General features: G+C 46.8%; 1 protein-coding gene across 2 annotated transcripts in view; it reads right to left on the reverse strand.

Annotated features, from left to right (window-relative positions):
- LOC115169769 (protein patched homolog 1) overlaps positions 1-16,883 on the reverse strand; it is a 35,868-nt gene extending 18,985 nt beyond the window's left edge. Inside the window, exons 1-5 of one of the 2 annotated variants that reach the window (XM_029725693.1) lie at positions 16,292-16,880; positions 14,196-14,388; positions 1,930-2,119; positions 1,759-1,828; positions 1,528-1,619 (exon numbers count right to left, since the gene is read on the reverse strand). In XM_029725693.1, the coding sequence (XP_029581553.1) occupies positions 1,528-1,619; positions 1,759-1,828; positions 1,930-2,119; positions 14,196-14,388; positions 16,292-16,438 (692 nt within the window). In that variant the 5' untranslated portion in view covers positions 16,439-16,880. Of the gene's footprint in view, positions 1-1,527; positions 1,620-1,758; positions 1,829-1,929; positions 2,120-14,195; positions 14,389-16,291 lie in introns of both variants that reach the window. The other variant, XM_029725694.1, reaches the window with a different exon arrangement.
- Between the last annotated feature and the right edge of the window lie 780 nt (positions 16,884-17,663).

Below are 17,663 nucleotides of genomic sequence, written 5' to 3' on the forward strand. Positions count from 1 at the left end.
CCTCTCCTGCCCCTTTACCAACCACCCCAGTAGCAGCCATCCCCTCCCTCCCTCCCTCTCCCTGTCCCCTTTACCAACCCACCCAGTAGCAGCCATCCCCTCCCTCCCTCCCTCCCTCCCTGTCCCCTTTACCAACCCACCCAGTAGCAGCCATCCCCTCCCTCCCTCCCTCTCCCTGTCCCCTTTACCAACCCACCCAGTAGCAGCCATCCCCTCCCTCCCCCCCCCTCCCCGTGTCCCCCTTTACCAACCCACGGCCCGTAGCAAGGCCATCCCCTCCCTCCCTCCCTCTCCCTGTCCCCTTTACCAACCCACCCAGTAGCAGCCATCCCCTCCCTCCCTCCCTCTCCCTGTCCCCTTTACCAACCCACCCAGTAGCAGCCATCCCCTCCCTCCCTCCCTCTCCCTGTCCCCTTTACCAACCCACCCAGTAGCAGCCATCTCTCCCTCTCCCTCCCTCTCCCTGTCCCCTTTACCAACCCACCCAGTAGCAGCCATCTCTCTCTCCCTCCCTCCCTCTCCCTGTCCCCTTTACCAACCCACCCAGTAGCAGCCATCTCTCCCTCCCTCCCTCTCCCTGTCCCCTTTACCAACCCACCCCAGTAGCAGCCATCCCTTCCCTCCCTCTCCCTGCCCCCTTTACCAACCCACCCAGTAGCAGCCATCCCTCCCTCCCTCCCTCCCTCTCCCTGTCCCCTTTACCAACCCACCCAGTAGCAGCCATCCCCTCCCTCCCTCTCCCTGTCCCCTTTACCAACCCACCCAGTAGCAGCCAACCCCTCCCTCCCTCTCCCTGTCCCCTTTACCAACCCACCCAGTAGCAGCCATCTCTCCCTCCCTCCCTCCCCTCCCTCCCTCCCCTCCCTCCCTCCCTCCCTCCCTCCCTCCCTCCCTCCCTGTCCCCTTTACCAACCCACCCAGTAGCAGCCATCTCTCCCTCCCTCCCTCCCTCCCTCTCCCCCTTTACCAACCCACCCAGTAGCAGCCATCCCCTCCCTCCCTCCCCCTGTCCCCTTTCCATGAGGGCCTTCCCCTGCTCGGCTGGGGGACTGTGTGTGCGTGTCAGTGTGTGTGTGTGTGTGCGTGCGTGTGTGCGGGGGTTAGCCCCCTCACAGCTACGACGACAGGAAAAGCATAGGTGACGACTGAAGTAGGCCTCTTCCTAACAACAGGGCTAACCGGCTCTTTAGTCAAAGCTTGATGTTAGGTTATTATCACCACCACTGTAGGTTATTGCTGCCGCCACTGTATTGGATCCAAACTAAAGCCTCTTGTTATGAAGAGTGTGGGAGAACCAGGAGGTCAATTGAGATTTTGTAGCCAAGTCACATTCCCTGGCCCCTGCCAAACCCAACGTAGGAATAAGGTGAAAGAGGCCAAGCTAGCTGGGCACGGGCCCTAACGTAACTCTAATACTGGGATTCAAGATTGCTGACTCATATAAACACTAAAACACATTCTGTATTTCCAAGCAATATGGAAGAAAACTATTTTCATAATTTGAAGAACAATTATTCTGGAACTTACGGTAAGTATGCTGACCCCCCCTGGAGCTTTGCACCTTCCCAAAAACAGTCCAGTGGGGTAACAATCATACAGGGGAACAGCTTGTCAATCATCTGCAAACCATGGATACATTCATCAGTTATTATGCAAACTATCAAGACTACATAATAAAGAATAAAAACATGCATGTTAATAGTCATGGACAAAAAAATGACAGGCAGGGATATTTCCTTTAAAAAAATATCAACTTACCCTTTCAATCATGACATTTTCTATGATAGGGACACCAGATTTGTAGCAGATTTTATTGAGATCCCATGATCTGAGGAGAGAAGACATACAGAACATGAAATATATGTAAGCCCGGACAACCCCCTTTCTTTAGCTGTGACGTAATCCCAGTGATCCCATGGGTCTACCTACTTTCCAAACAGAGACACCTGGACCTTGCTGGCTGAGAGCGCTGCCTCCAGGTGAAGCAGCAAAGCACCCTGTGTCAGAATGTTGGTCCCTTCCTGTTTGGGGGTTTGTATGAGCATCTGTGACGTGAACACAGACTCCTCTCCCTGTTTCTCCTTGGTGTAGCGCAGCTCCCGACTCACTCGGCTACCGGCTAGAAGAGAGAAGAAGAGAGATGGAGAGGGGGGATTGGGTTAAAGACTCATCTCATCTCCCACGTATATAAGGGCTATCGGGTTATTTATGTTCATTGCGCTGCGATGTGGCAAGACAGCTGAGCCTCATTACCACTGCAGAGGAAGCATGACGCAAGTTGAAACGTCAATCAACAGAGAGAGTGAAGAACAGAAAGGTCCACAGATTGTACAGTTCTAGAAATATACCCTTTTTAAGACTCAGTTTTAAGATTCACAGTTTAATTTAATAGCAATCAGGGAGGGTAGTGGGAAAAAAAGTAATTAATTAGGCTGAGTTTCAGTTTTTCAACTTTCTGCCCACCCCTCCTCCCGACTCTCCAAGACTTAGGTTCTAAATAGCTGTGTAGTTCAAACCAGAGTACTTGGCATGGGTCCAAGTGATACAGAGACCACAGCAGAGAGAGAGAGGGGTGGAGAGATGGAGAGAGAGAGAGACAGGGAGAAATCTGCTGATTATGACTATGCACAGCTCATATTATTATCAGACTAGTGCAACAAGCATTGCAGACACACACAAACAAGTTCAGAGTTGGCTCCCTGCATTGAAATGAGTGTCGCGTGAGTGTAGTGAACGCAGTACATACACATGAACACAGATTGGCCAACACCCTTGCCAATGTTGGTTTTGAAGGCACTTCAGACACAAAACGTCTAGCCAAGAGAAATGAGTCAAAGCTTCTCATTGGCTCCCTCTGTGAAGCAGATGTGTCCTGTTAGGGAAATCCTCCTCACTGTGCCCAAACCCCATCACTAACAACACGGCACGACACAGAATGGCAGCAGCACCATCCCCAGTTTCACAGTCTGTTTCACCTGGGGCTTGAATGTGTAAGAAACTGAAACAACCAAAAACACAGCCTCTAGCCTAGACAGACGGTTTCAGTAAAAAACGAAGGCACGATATGCTATCCATTCTTTACAGCAAACTTCCACCATACCAGAACGAACCCATCAGAGAAGGAGAGGGAGAAACGAACCCATCAGAGAAGGAGAGGGAGAAACTAACCCATCAGAGAAGGAGAGGGAGAAACGAACCCATCAGAGAAGGAGAGGGAGAAACGAACCCATCAGAGAAGGAGAGGGAGAAACTAACCCATCAGAGAAGGAGAGGGAGAAACGAACCCATCAGAGAAGGAGAGGGAGAAACGAACCCATCAGAGAAGGAGAGGGAGAAACTAACCCATCAGAGAAGGAGAGGGAGAAACGAACCCATCAGAGAAGGAGAGGGAGAAACTAACCCATCAGAGAAGGAGAGGGAGAAACGAACCCATCAGAGAAGGAGAGGGAGAAACTAACCCATCAGAGAAGGAGAGGGAGAAACTAGGAGAGAGAAAGAACAAAAGGTGGTGGCAGGGTTGGATGAGGGAGAACAACGAGGCAGAAATTCTGTTGATGTGGTATGCAGAGCCGGGATGAAAGCATCAAAGCCCTGAGAGGAAACTCTGGAGTCCAGCCCCCTAATTACCAGAGGCTGCCCTGAAAAGAGTGAGCAGGGTATCTGTGGCCATGCCAAGGGCACATGAAACACACCGCTCTGGATCAGAGTGGGCTCGTCTGCCCCTCCGTGTTCCACTACATGACAATTCCGCAGAGGCTGGCTCTCGCTGTGGCCACCTCGCCTCTCCGCTTCTCTCCCTCTCTCCGCTTCTCTCCCTCTCTCCGCTTCTCTCCCTCTCTCCGCTTCTCTCCCTCTCTCCGCTTCTCTCCCTCTCTCTGCTTCTCTCCCTCTCTCCACTTCTCTCCCTCTCTCCACTTCTCTCTCTCTCTCTGCTTCTCTCTCTCTCTCTCTCTGCTTCTCTCCCTCTCTCCACTTCTCTCCCTCTCTCCGCTTCTCTCTCTCTCTCCGCTTCTCTCCCTCTCTCCGCTTCTCTCCCTCTCTCCGCTTCTCTCCCTCTCTCCGCTTCTCTCCCTCTCTCCGCTTCTCTCCCTCTCTCCGCTTCTCTCCCTCTCTCCGCTTCTCTCCCTCTCTCCGCTTCTCTCCCTCTCTCCGCTTCTCTCCCTCTCTCCACTTCTCTCCCTCTCTCCGCTTCTCTCCCTCTCTCCGCTTCTCTCCCTCTCTCAGCTTCTCTCCCTCTCTCCACTTCTCTCCCTCTCTCCACTTCTCTCTCTCTCTCCGCTTCTCTCTCTCTCTCTCTCTGCTTCTCTCCCTCTCTCCACTTCTCTCCCTCTCTCCGCTTCTCTCTCTCTGCTTCTCTCTCTCTCTCTCTCTCTGCTTCTCTCCCTCTCTCCACTTCTCTCCCTCTCTCCGCTTCTCTCCCTCTCTCCGCTTCTCTCCCTCTCTCTGCTTCTCTCCCTCTCTCCACTTCTCTCCCTCTCTCTCTCTCGTCCTCTGTCTGTCTTCCTCGCACCACCTCCCCCAATCCTGAGCCAGCTCCTCTAATTGAGGGAGGAGAAAAACGGGTCTCGAAGTGTAAGATCAAGTTATAACTGGCTTGGAAACAAAACACATCACAATCTTTCACGGCTTTCTTCTAGCCTTCATAGCCTACTTGTGAATTCATAAAAGAAGGTAAGCTAATGTAATTTGTGATAATGCAGAATGTGCCTATCCACCAAATAATCAAAAGCAAAGTGCTTTATGTTCGTGAAGCCATCACTTTTGAAGTCAGCCTTGGTGCCACTCATGAACAAACTGTCCTATCCAATGAACAACAACCTGAAACACCCAGGTTACATACACACTAGTACGTGTTAACTTGTTTTCGAACTCTGATTAAAATCAAACCAGACTTAAGAAGACACACTTGTTTGACTTGAGACATTGCGCTCATATTTAATACATTGGGACATCTACAGGAACTGACTTTCAAGCTTTGGGACTGTAATTACAGGGATCCTGAAGTAAATTATAGCTATTTGTGTCTCGTTCCGCCCATCTGGACCACCCAGCTAGAACCCCGGTTGGGGCCCCGGCCCGACACTCAGTCACTGCTCTGCTCTGTGAGAGAGAGCTCAACCACTCACCAGTTGGAGGCTTCACTAGCTCTGCTCCACTCTCTGCTCTGCTCCCCTCTCTGCTATGCTTCACTCTCTGCTCTGATCCACTCTCTGCTCTGCTCCACTCTCTGCTCTGCTCCACTCTCTGCTCTGCTCCCCTCTCTGCTATGCTTCACTCTCTGCTCTGATCCACTTTCTGCTCTGCTCCCCTCTCTGCTCTGCTCCACTCTCTGCTATGCTCCACTCTCTGCTCTGCTCCACTCTCTGCTCTGCTCCACCCTCTGCTCTGCTCCACCCTCTGCTCTGCTCCACTCTCTGCTCCACTCTCTGCTCTGATCCACTCTCTGCTCTGCTCCACCCTCTGCTCTGCTCCACCCTCTGCTCTGCTCCACTCTCTGCTCTGCTCTACTCTCTGCTCTGCTCCACTCTCTGCTATGCTCCACTCTCTGCTCTGATCCATTCTCTGCTCTGCTCCCCTCTCTGCTCTGCTCCACTCTCTGCTATGCTCCACTCTCTGCTCTGCTCCACTCTCTGCTCTGCTCCACCCTCTGCTCTGCTCCACCCTCTGCTCTGCTCCACTCTCTGCTCTGATCCACTCTCTGCTCTGCTCCACTCTGCTCCACTCTCCTGCTCTGCTCCACTCTCTGCTCCACTCTCTGCTCCCTTCTCTGCTCTCTGCTCTGATCCACTCTCTGCTCTGCTCCACTCTGCTCAACTCTCCTGTGCTGCTTCACGCTCTGCTCTGATCCACTCTCTGCTCTGCTTCACTCTCTGTTCTGCTTCACTCTCTGCTCTGCTTCACTCTCTGCTCTGCTTCACTCTCTGCTTTGATCCACTCTCTGCTCTGCTTCACTCTCTGCTCTGATCCACTCTCTGCTCTGCTTCACTCTCTGCTCTGATCCACTCTCTGCTCTGATCCAATCTCTGCTCTGCTCCACTCTGCTCCACTCTCCTGCTCTGCTCCACTCTCTGCTCCACTCTCTGCTGTCTGCTCTGCTGTCTGCTCTGATCCACTCTCTGCTCTGCTCCACTCTCCTGCTCTGCTCCACTCTCTGCTCAACTCTCCTGTGCTGCTTCACGCTCTGCTCTGATCCACTCTCTGCTCTGCTTCACTCTCTGTTCTGCTTCACTCTCTGCTCTGATCCACTCTCTGCTCTGATCCACTCTCTGCTCTGATCCACTCTCTGCTCTGCTTCACTCTCCGCTCTGATCCACTCTCTGCTCTGCTTCACTCTCTGCTCTGATCCACTCTCTGCTCTGCTTCACTCTCTGCTCTGATCCACCCTCTGCTCTGATCCACTCTCTGCTCTGATCCACTCTCTGCACTGATCCACTCTCTGCATTGATCCACTCTCTGCTCTGATCCACCCTCTGCTCTGATCCACCCTCTGCTCTGATCCACTCTCTGCTCTGATCCACTCTCTGCTCTGCTTCACTCTCTGCTCTGCTTCACTCTCTGCTCTGCTTCACTCTCTGCTCTGCTTCACTCTCTGCACTGATCCACTCTCTGTTCTGATCCACCCTCTGCTCTGATCCACTCTCTGCTCTGATCCACTCTCTGCTCTGCTCCACTCTCTGCTCTGATCCACTCTCTGCTCTGATCCACTCTCTGTTCTGATCCACTCTCTGCTCTGATCCACTCTCTGCTCTGATCCACTCTCTGCTCTGATCCACTCTCTGCTCTGCTTCACTCTCCGCTCTGATCCACTCTCTGCTCTGCTTCACTCTCTGCTCTGATCCACTCTCTGCTCTGCTTCACTCTCTGCTCTGATCCACCCTCTGCTCTGATCCACTCTCTGCTCTGATCCACTCTCTGCTCTGATCCACTCTCTGCTCTGATCCACTCTCTGCACTGATCCACTCTCTGCATTGATCCACTCTCTGCTCTGATCCACCCTCTGCTCTGATCCACTCTCTGCTCTGATCCACTCTGCTCTGCTCCACTCTCTGCTCCACTCTCTGCTCTGCTCCACTCTCTGCTCTGATCCACTCTCTGCTCTGATCCACTCAGCCTGCAACCAGGAGCCATTAAAGAGACAGGCGCCCAAATACTTTTCACAAAGCAGTCAGGAAGGTTATAGAGAAGTGTCTGGATTTGGGGTCCTTTGAAAACCTGCAGAAACCCATGTGAAGGGTTAGCATTAAGCCAAAATAACTTTTAATTAAGAGACAGTTGTCAAAACCTAAGACATGTAGCTATCAGCGTCCTTCAACAATCCCATATTGGATGGGGAAATAAGATAGCAGTAAATCAAATCAACATAACATGGTTGAAGAGATCAGGGAGCTCATACTTCTTCACAAAGCCACCCCAGTCAAGATGCTGCGCTCCAAGAAAAGCACCTCCATTTGTTCTCCCTCTGTTCCATTTTTCACTTCAACCACCGGAGGTGACACCCCCTTTACAGACCAATTCATCCCCAGTTATGGTCCATCTCATCTTGCAAGCATATGCAGGGATGCTATGCATCAATCAAACGTGTTTATATCACAGACATAGTGGAGCGAGGACTGCCTACCATAGCCATTCCTATGCTAAAGCTGAAGCTAATCTCCATCCAGATGGGGTTCTCACTTCTTCTCAGAAGAAGGCTGGGGGTTGGGGCTGGCCAGAGACAGACAGACAATGGTAGCAGGTTTCAGGGAGAAGGCCTCCCACCCAGAGTCCGGACCCAGGGCCAGGCAGACCTATCAGGCTGGTGTGTGTGTGTCTGTGTGTTAGCTCCCCTATCAGTGGGCAGTATGGAAAGTGGCATGTAATTAACCAAGGAGATGAAGCCCCCTGCTCCTTGGTGTCAGACCACTGATGGACCCTGTCAGCTCCAATCTCCCTCATGTCCAGCCCACCACCACCCAGGAAAAACCAGCCCCACAGACCTCACAGGAGACACCCATACCATACTGTATCAATGTATATCCTCTCCATGCCTGTCTGTTATGTTGTCTGCCTATACATCTGCACAGGTTTAGTGATTGTAAACAGTTGAGATCAAACTCAAAAAGTCTTGGTCAAAGGCAACACAATGTATCCAATCAAATGAGGAAGAAGTCCCACACAAGAAGCCAAGCTACTTCTCCAGCTTCGCTCAGAGACTTTTAGGCGCCATCACAAAAACCCCCAATTATTAACCCAGTTAACAATTAGGACTGAGCCAGCAGCAGCACCATTCGCATGCAAACTCTAGGTCCAATTCCAGTCTCCATTAGCAGAGACCACCTTCAAAGTGTTGTGGGCCAGATTAGCTGGATTAGGAGGCCACTGAAAGGACCCATGCTGCTTTGGAGGAAGTCCCACAAGGAAGAGACATGCTGGAAGAGACATGCTTTACCTGCTTCAAAGGAATAAAACAGAGAATATACGGTGTTGTACTGTAGCACAGATTAGACCTTCTAGGATGCAAAATCACAGATGTACAAACTTAAATGCGCACACAGCCTCGCCACTCACTCAAATACATTCACATAGAAAATAGACTTTGCTGGAATGGTTCTGTTTAGGAACTGTCAGTCCGTCATCTTGCCCTTTCCCCGCTCTTTGTTATCCATTAAAAAAAGCATGCAGTATAAAAGCAGAGTGATAGATTTGGCCCTGGCTGGCAGAGAGCGAAACAAGTCTTTACTGAAATCAAGCTTTAGTTCTACTGACATTTTCTATAGGCCATCCTTTTACAAGTTCAGCAGCACCTCCCCATCCCAGTTCAATGTGTTACTTAGCAGATAGAGAGGCTCCTAATTCAGAGAGAAACCAGGCAGGTCAGCAGAGATTGAATGCAGGCTTTTGTCACTCCCCTCCTGAATTTCTTTCAGATGTTTCCCAACAAACAGGAAAAAATAAAGAGGGAACTTTCACAACAAAAGCAAATGGACCAAGACTTTTTCCCAGCAAATAAAACAATGCAGGCGTGGGGGGCTTGGCTTTCTACCTTAACTATAGAAATACAGTGTGTGTCGGTCTGTGTGTGTGTGTGTGTATGTTTGGGGGGGGGGGGTCTGAATTGGACAAGGTGGTAAAAGGAGAGGACAGTGAGGTATTCCTTCCCCCCAAAAAGTGAGAGGATGAGAAATGAAGTTCAATTTCAGAGGAAGAACTGTAAAAATACCATTAAAAGTGAAAGGCAAAAATAATCCGTTTCAGTTACAATCTATTCAGATCTTGATACTTCTGTCAGCATTGACATAGATTTCCACTGGTGTTGGCATTTAGGCACTTTACATTTCCATATGTATAGGCTTGCCTGTACTAATTATGCTAATCATCCCTAGTGTTGGCTGCTGCGAAAAATAGTCACATTAGGCACTCCACTGGCTGCTAATGCAGCTTAATGTGTGGTTGAAACATACATTCATCCCATGGTGAAAGGCAAAAATGTCCCAAATTGCTGGTCTCATTCAGCCTAGAAATACATTTATTGAGCCCAAGGACCATTTCTCCCCCCCCTCCACACCAAGTACAAAGAAAATGTTTTTCTCCATTCTTCTTTTTCCAGAGGGGGCAAGCGGAGAGGAAAACGGGCAAACTCTACCCAAAAAGGTGACTGGTGTCACTCTATTTAAAGTTGACCAAGGAGAACAATCTCTTTTGGCAGGATTTAAGAAACTGTCCAAGTGAATGAAATAGAGATTATACAGGAGATGTGTGAGACTGTGCTTGCAGGAGGTCTGTAACAGAGATAGGCCTTCAGCACTCCCAAAAATGCACACCAGTGTCTGCAATGACTTTCAAGCAACATAAAATACAGGATGCTAAACAGGTCTACAGTTACATATAGTGCTGAAATGTAATTATACATGTAAAAAAGCCAAGTCCCATAAACACTACACAACTTGAAAAGATACACAGCTATGAGTCACTGCTTTAATACTGTAAATATCCAAAAAGGATATAACTTAGCACTGTATATTATAATTCTGTCCACAGTGGACGGTTAATGGCGACTTCAATAATTGAGGGAGTTGGTGAGCTTTTGCATTCAGCCCGTGTCTGCTCCTTGAGGAGAGGACTGAGGCTGGATGATTGCAGAGTGGTGGGAGGTGTGGGGGGAACGAAGGAAGGGAGGGAGAGGGTTGGGGGGGTTGAAATAAACATTTTCAACTGACCCAGGTTGACTCTGCCCTTGTTTGTTCTTTCTACTGGTGAGGTCTGAGGCTCAGCAGTTGGAGTTTATTTATCTAGCTGGGGCTCTGTGGCTTGCCATTCACCTCCAATAATGCCTCATAGACCTTTCATTCTCTTGTAGCAGACCCTGAACTGGAAGACTGTGTATTTTCTGATTAATTATAGCATTTACCTTGCATTTTTGTTTAGATAACTGTTCCAAACACTGAAGCGTCCACATGTTCCCCTCGTGCTGCTAGGGCTCTAGAAGGTACCTACTGTTCCCCTCGTGCTGCTAGGGCTCTAGAAGGTACCTACTGTTCCCCTCGTGCTGCTAGGGCTCTAGAAGGTACCTACTGTTCCCCTCGTGCTGCTAGGGCTCTAGAAGGTACCTACTGTTCCCCTCGTGCTGCTAGGGCTCTAGAAGGTACCAACTGTTCCCCTCGTGCTGCTAGGGATCTAGAAGGTACCTACTGTTCCCCTCGTGCTGCTAGGGCTCTAGAAGGTACCTACTGTTCCCCTCATGCTGCTAGGGCTCTAGAAGGTACATACTGTTCCCCTCGTGCTGCTAGGGCTCTAGAAGGTACATACTGTTCCCCTCGTGCTGCTAGGGCTCTAGAAGGTACATACTGTTCCCCTCGTGCTGCTAGGTCTCTAGAAGGTACCTACTGTTCCCCTCGTGCTGCTAGGGCTCTAGAAGGTACATACTGTTCCCCTCGTGCTGCTAGGGCTCTAGAAGGTACCTACTGTTCCCCTCGTGCTGCTAGGGCTCTAGAAGGTACCTACTGTTCCCCTCGTGCTGCTAGGGCTCTAGAAGGTACATACTGTTCCCCTCGTGCTGCTAGGGCTCTAGAAGGTACCTACTGTTCCCCTCGTGCTGCTAGGACTCTAGAAGGTACCTACTGTTCCCCTCGTGCTGCTAGGGCTCTAGAAGGTACCTACTGTTCCCCTCGTGCTGCTAGGGCTCTAGAAGGTACCTACTGTTTGCCATGTGGAGTAGGTCATCCATGCTCTCTGTATATGTTATTTTCCCCACTTCTACAGTCTCTTTTTAAAACACAAATCCCAAGTCACTTTGTAATATTTGCACAGCTTGTCTGTGTGTACATGTCTGTCAAGATCATCAAAACTGTGTCAAGAAGGATGGGCTTAGTTCATGTGGGCTACAAGTACATACTTGTACATTTCATGTAAACATTTATTTTCCACTCTAAATGCTCGTTTCAAAACTTTTTGCTGCTCTTTGGTGGTATATTTTACCCACTACAAAATATCAAACCTTTGGGTAATCTACTGTTGCCATAGTAATAACGCTATAGCTAAACATATATTACATCCAGAAAAAACAACTCCCTACCCAGGCAATATACCTTTTCTTCTAAGTCCTGCTTGAACTGGTGAGAGAAATGTGTCCTGAGAGAGAAGCCATACTGTTGTTTTTAGGGAATGGGAAAATGTTGAAGTGTATACCCCTAAAACCTTCAACCCCAATGCTCCCCCACCCCCAACCTCATCTCCCTACACTTCACTTCATTATTCCCCTTTTCTTCCTACAGACAATACACACTAGGTCACATTCTCCCCAGGTCCCACCCATGACTGCTAGCCCCCTTTCCTGTGTTGTTGCTTGCTCTTCATTGCTTCTGCAGGAGCAAAAAATGTCCAAAGGAAAACAACACATGACTAACAAAAAAAGGTTCCTTAGCTGAATTTAGTCAGCATTCTGTCTATATTAGCCAACCAGTGGAAGTAGTCTGTCCACCTAGAGAAAGAACCGTTTAGGCTTGTATCTGTCACAACCCCATATATACACCTTAACAGGTACCATATGTTTAACTACCACACCTTTCCTCAGTTTGAAGAAACCTACTCCCATATGTTTCTGACTAGCACCAACTACTGGTTTATATACCACCAATAGTATATCAACATTCAGAACAGAAACACTAGTCCCAGCTAAGGCTGTAGTGACAGTGTACAGCAGGGATTTGCATTATCGGGGTCGGAAAACAAATTCTCTCCAAAACACTATTTTCTATTGTCCTATGGCACAAGTGTTAGCACATTATCCTGGGCTAGGTTAGGCTTGGGTAGAATGGGATAGGCCAGGTAGGGTATAGGGTAGGCTAAGGTAAGGAGCCTGGTGGTCTGACTTCACAAGCAGCCAGACATCTACACTAGCATGGTGGCAAACATGACATTTGGGTGGGGGTTGAGTTGGGGACAGATATGGCCTGAGGATATATGATGGAGGACATATGCTCTCAGGAACTCCCAGCTGGCCAAGTGTGAGCCCAGGAGTCCTCATATCAGCACCCTCATCCCTCATATGTGGTCAGAATACACCTCTGCATGTGTTGACAAGAAGACCCTATAGACGTACGTTCTGTAATGACAAAAGATTAAGCCTTCTACACTTGCTATTTTTAAAGTTTGAGTCCAGACTGGTTGTTGATGAATAAAATAATGTTCTTTGGACACTCATATTTTCTAAGAGAGCAATGAACTTCTCTGTTCTATTAGGAAATATTTCCTCCCTTTTGTGAAAGTGTGTGTGTGTGTGTGTGTGTGTGTGTGTGTGTGTGTGTGTGTGTGTGTGTGTGTGTGTGTGTGTGTGTGTGTGTGTGTGTGTGTGTGTGTGTGTGTGTGTGTGTGTGTGAGAAGATCTAACCTCTCCTTGTTACCAAACCACTTACTTTTCATTCAACTCTGAGCAGCTTTGTCAATGGGCTATTGGGGGAAACAACACAGGCAGAAACTTTAGAAACATGGGCACTGCCTCTTAAAGGAACAGCATTCCTTTTCAGCATTTGGGCATTTCACTCTCAGAATGACTCCATGATTAGGCATAACAAACCCTATGGCTACATCTAACAACCTCCTTTCAGAAGACAAACGTTTAGTTTATTTAATGTGTATGAAATACACACTAGCACATTACCAAAATACTATGATCATGACAAATTACACTGCGATAATTTCACATCTTGTTTGTGAGTCAGACTCAGACAACAACTACAATCTGACAAGTAAATCTGAAAATCTTTGGCTTCACCAATCTGACAAAAACTCAAACACAGTGTTTCAGACCACAGGCATTTCATTGACAACAAGTGAGTAGTCCCCTTCCCAGCCAAAGTGTTGGTAAGGAATAAAATACACAGATACTGAAAGATACAACCTTTAGGGAGTGTTTATACTACAACTGCTGTGACTCTTTTTAGAATGTCCAAAACAGGTGGGAAATCTTCAGTCATATTAACATATTTTTGTAGGAAAGGGGGTGCCTTTATTGTTGAATGGAATCCAAGAATAGTTAAGGACCACACAGGGAGCTAGGGGGGAGGGTCAGCTCCTCAAAGATGGCTAACGATTCACACAGCCCATCTGCTCTTGGGATCAGGAGTGCGGCAAAAGCCTAGGGGGCTTAAAAGGAATTTGGCAGTGTGAAAACCAAATAAAGCTGCCCGAATATGCACAGATAACCCAGCCTGCACACAGAAAGGACGGCAAATAATACATGGATCATGGAACCACCATGGCAAACAAAACAAGGCTGATGAGAAGAACAAGAGAAGGCCTGCATATGCAGGGAACAACAATGCTAGCTCCTTGTGTGCAATAAAGTAGGAATATCTTGACCCATTCTCAATGCAAAGCAACTTTGGCATCAGCAAACAACACACTCAAAAGTGCAGAGCTTACAAAGTATCACAACTTTCAATTTTACTAAAAATTACAAAGAAAAAAAACAACACATTTTTATATATCACCCAATCATGAATAACAACTGTAGAGCATCGTCTCTAAAAAAAAACAGCCATCTCAACTACTGATCGACAAATCAGTCAGACAGCACCCATACAGTTTCCTGTCCCCCCTTCAGTAGTTTAGATGGCAAAATGTCTCCAACAAGTTCATTTGGGCAAAGAAACGACCCCTTTCTCCCCTTCCCAGACAACCCCCCAAACCATACCCCGAAACTGAAACGCCAGACTCACCTTCAACCCATAGTTGCTCAATGTCCGTCTCAATGGCAGCGACCCGCAAACCCACAGACAAGGCACTGAACACAAGCAGTCCAATGAAAAGGACTTTTCCACAATGTCGCTGGATGTGACAGCCCAAAGAAAATAGGAGAGCCTGGAACCTCGCCCGAACCCACAACGGGGCTTTCTGACCCACAGCCTTCCCCTAAAGAGACAGGAGGAACACGGAGGGAGAGAAAAGTGTTATTACATTGTTATTACAAGTTAATAACAACCTATTGCATTACATGGAATGTATGGCTATGGCATAGACAAGTACAAGTATTCACTAATGGAAGACTACATTGCATCTAACTGTAAGATAATAAAAAAACTCAATATACTAGTCTTTCTAGTATTACTAAGAATCAACTACAAGAGCAGAGAATGCTATGCTAATAAGATAGCTAACTCGAGTATGACTTTCATTGTGATAATGTGACATACTTAAGGGCATGTTCAACATTACAGTATCTACTGTATTAGTCAGCTACTTGAGTCTTCATGTCAGTTGTCCTGTAAGCAAATCATATCTATGTGAAATACATCACTGAGATAATGTCAGATCTAGAGACCATGTGAATATCAGAATATAACCAGCCAGAACCCTAATTGTTAGTAGTGTATTATTCATGTGTAGTAGGCTACACAAGAACAGCATAGAATACTTTATATCCCATTTGACAACTATGCTGTTTATTATTGTTAAGTCCAAACCATGTAACCATAATTGTGATGTCATGGGTTTTGATTCCATAGCAAACCCCCATGCCTCTGGTGATGAGTGGCACCCTGACCTCGCTTGTGCCAACTGTGAGGGCCAATTCCAATCCAAAGACTGGCCATTGCTTTACCCTTTTTTATGTTGGGCCCTCAATGACCTACTAACAACTAGGATTAAATAAGCATCTACTAGAGGCTATCGTGTTTACATACTGCCTTACTCATTTCATATGTATATACTGTATTCTATTCTACTGTATTTTAGTCAATGCCACTCCAACATTGCTCAATCTAATATTTATATATTTCTTAATTCCATTATTTTACTTTTAGATGTGTGTGTATTGTTGTGAATCGTTTTAGACAGTACTGCACTGTTAAATATTACTGCTCTGTTGGAGCTAGGAACAGCATTTTGCTCCACCAGCAATAACATCTGCTAAATATGTGTATGTGACCAATACAATTTGATTTGAACACTTTTGTGTACTTGGACTAGGACTTCCATTTTTGTCCAATCTTACTATATTTCCTTTTTTAAACACTCAGCCAGCTGCCCCTAACAACCTCCTGGTAAAAAATATGAAACCTAATGCTGTTGTGCACTAACGCAACTCCTAGTTTTAAATGGAAGTTGAAAGATGAAAAGATTGCACATATTTGAGTCAGGAGTGATGTAGACTACACCGTACTTTCATTCATAGGCTACATACCTTACAGGCTATGCAAGGATTTGACAATAAGCAGTTCCTATACCAAAAATCCCTACTCCTATAATTTAAAATGAAAACACTGTCTGAAGACCTTCTACTATACCCTTTCAAACTTTACAAACAATGTCACCGGTCTAGTACAGACACTGGACAGATGTTTTGGTTTCACTTAGGAGTTTTGACACATTTCCAAGTGTTCATGCGGTCCAGTGATGCTTTGTCAGATAAAACGTAATCAGTGAATTCCTCTGTAAGACCCACTGCATTTTCAAACAAACTAGCCCACAACGGGGACCCTGAGTCTAACTTCTTACAAATAGAGTTGAACAGATCCCACACACGCAGAAATAACTATTTGGAGTTGTATTGCTTGTAAAAATGAATGGATAAAGTTATTCTCATTCATAGGGGGATCCGGACTGGAAGTGAAAAATCAGTGCGTGCCAGTAAATGTTACAATGTAACAGCGAAATATCACATTGTATGACATTTTGACATAAAACTCCCACAATTGATATTCCTCCATTCGATTAGTAGTAACATCAGTTTCCGCAAAAGTACCAGAACATAACACTCATTCACAGAGACGATGAATGAAACAGTAAGCATATTCCATCGAAAGCATTTCATCACCTTAGAAATCTGTTTTAATGCGAAAGCAGCGTGGCAGTAGCTGGGTCTCCGGAGAAGATCTGAGTTTACTGGCGGCGGAGAACGCATATAATTTGGGGGTAAATCTCCAAAAACACCGGCCCCTGGGACTCTGGGATCCGAGGCCATAGTCCAAACAAGAAAACAAAGCACAGAGCAAAGCAAGAGAGAAACAGTGCGAGTTCAGCAAAAGCGACAATAATCCAAGATAGAATACTAACGCATCCACCGGGTAAAAGTTTGGATAATATATTCTAGTCTTTCCTTGAGCCAAAGTCTTGCAACTCCATCCCAACATTATGTGCCCAAATCCGTATAGATCCTTCAGTCTTCATCCGTCCTAATAGCTTATAAAACAACGTTTCGAAGTAGGAACGTCTCGATCAGATCTCTTAAGTCTGCCTCTGATCCCGTAGCAGTAACATTTGGAGAAGTTAGCCCCTCTGCAAATCCTGAAAAGGGTGGTTTGATGGAAAAGCGCTCTGGTTCTCATTGGCCAAGGAAGAGGCAAATTACTTTGCAAACATCTCCTATTATTAGCTGCTAAGCAACAGCTCACCAAAGTGGAGAGAGGGGGAGACCACCCAGGCAGCCCTTCAAATCGAGGGGAGGGGGGAGAGCGAGGGGGCGTCAGAGAGAGGAACTCTTTCAATAAACTCAGCACACTGCTGCCTGCCCTGTTCTGCACACTCCCAATTGCCTTATCTCGGTTATAAGAAGCAATCACACATGCCATCTATTGATAAAACAGACCATTTATTTTTGAATCCAGAGTCGGATATAAATAAAAGTAGAAATTAATCGAGTAGTTTCTCACACATAAATACAAGGGACTGAATAGTCAAAATTGTGTACTAAACTAGCCTTATCTATTGGCATGAGAGTTTTTAACTTTATAAAGTAAACCAAGTATTATTAACTGTAAAACATTCAAGGTTACTTTTAACGTAGGTTTAAACAAATTCTAACTCTCAGACTATGGTTCACACCTTCAAAGTGAATTCCTTTGCTTGACTTTGGCCTATATAAATCTCACTACTTCATTAAACAAGATATACTCTGTTTGGTACTGTATTATGTGTGCAGTGGTTGTGTCTATTTACACTTAATTGCTAAGGATTTACTAACATGTTTAATTCCACTGTGCTGTGCAGTTTACCAAACAGCTGTGGTGAGTGTGTGTGGTGTCGGTCTTCAACATTGACAGCGGTAGGCCTACTAGCCCTGCTGTAGGACATTTCACTTCTAAAGAGCTCTGAGCAGACCCTCCTACTATTGCCAGGTAGTTATTTGTTTCCTCTCTGTCACAGCCTACTGTCAAGTACTTCATTCTAACTTTGTTTACCTGAGTCTG

This window comes from Salmo trutta, chromosome 31, assembly GCF_901001165.1.
Source record: "Salmo trutta chromosome 31, fSalTru1.1, whole genome shotgun sequence".
Taxonomy (NCBI): Eukaryota; Metazoa; Chordata; class Actinopteri; order Salmoniformes; family Salmonidae; genus Salmo; species Salmo trutta.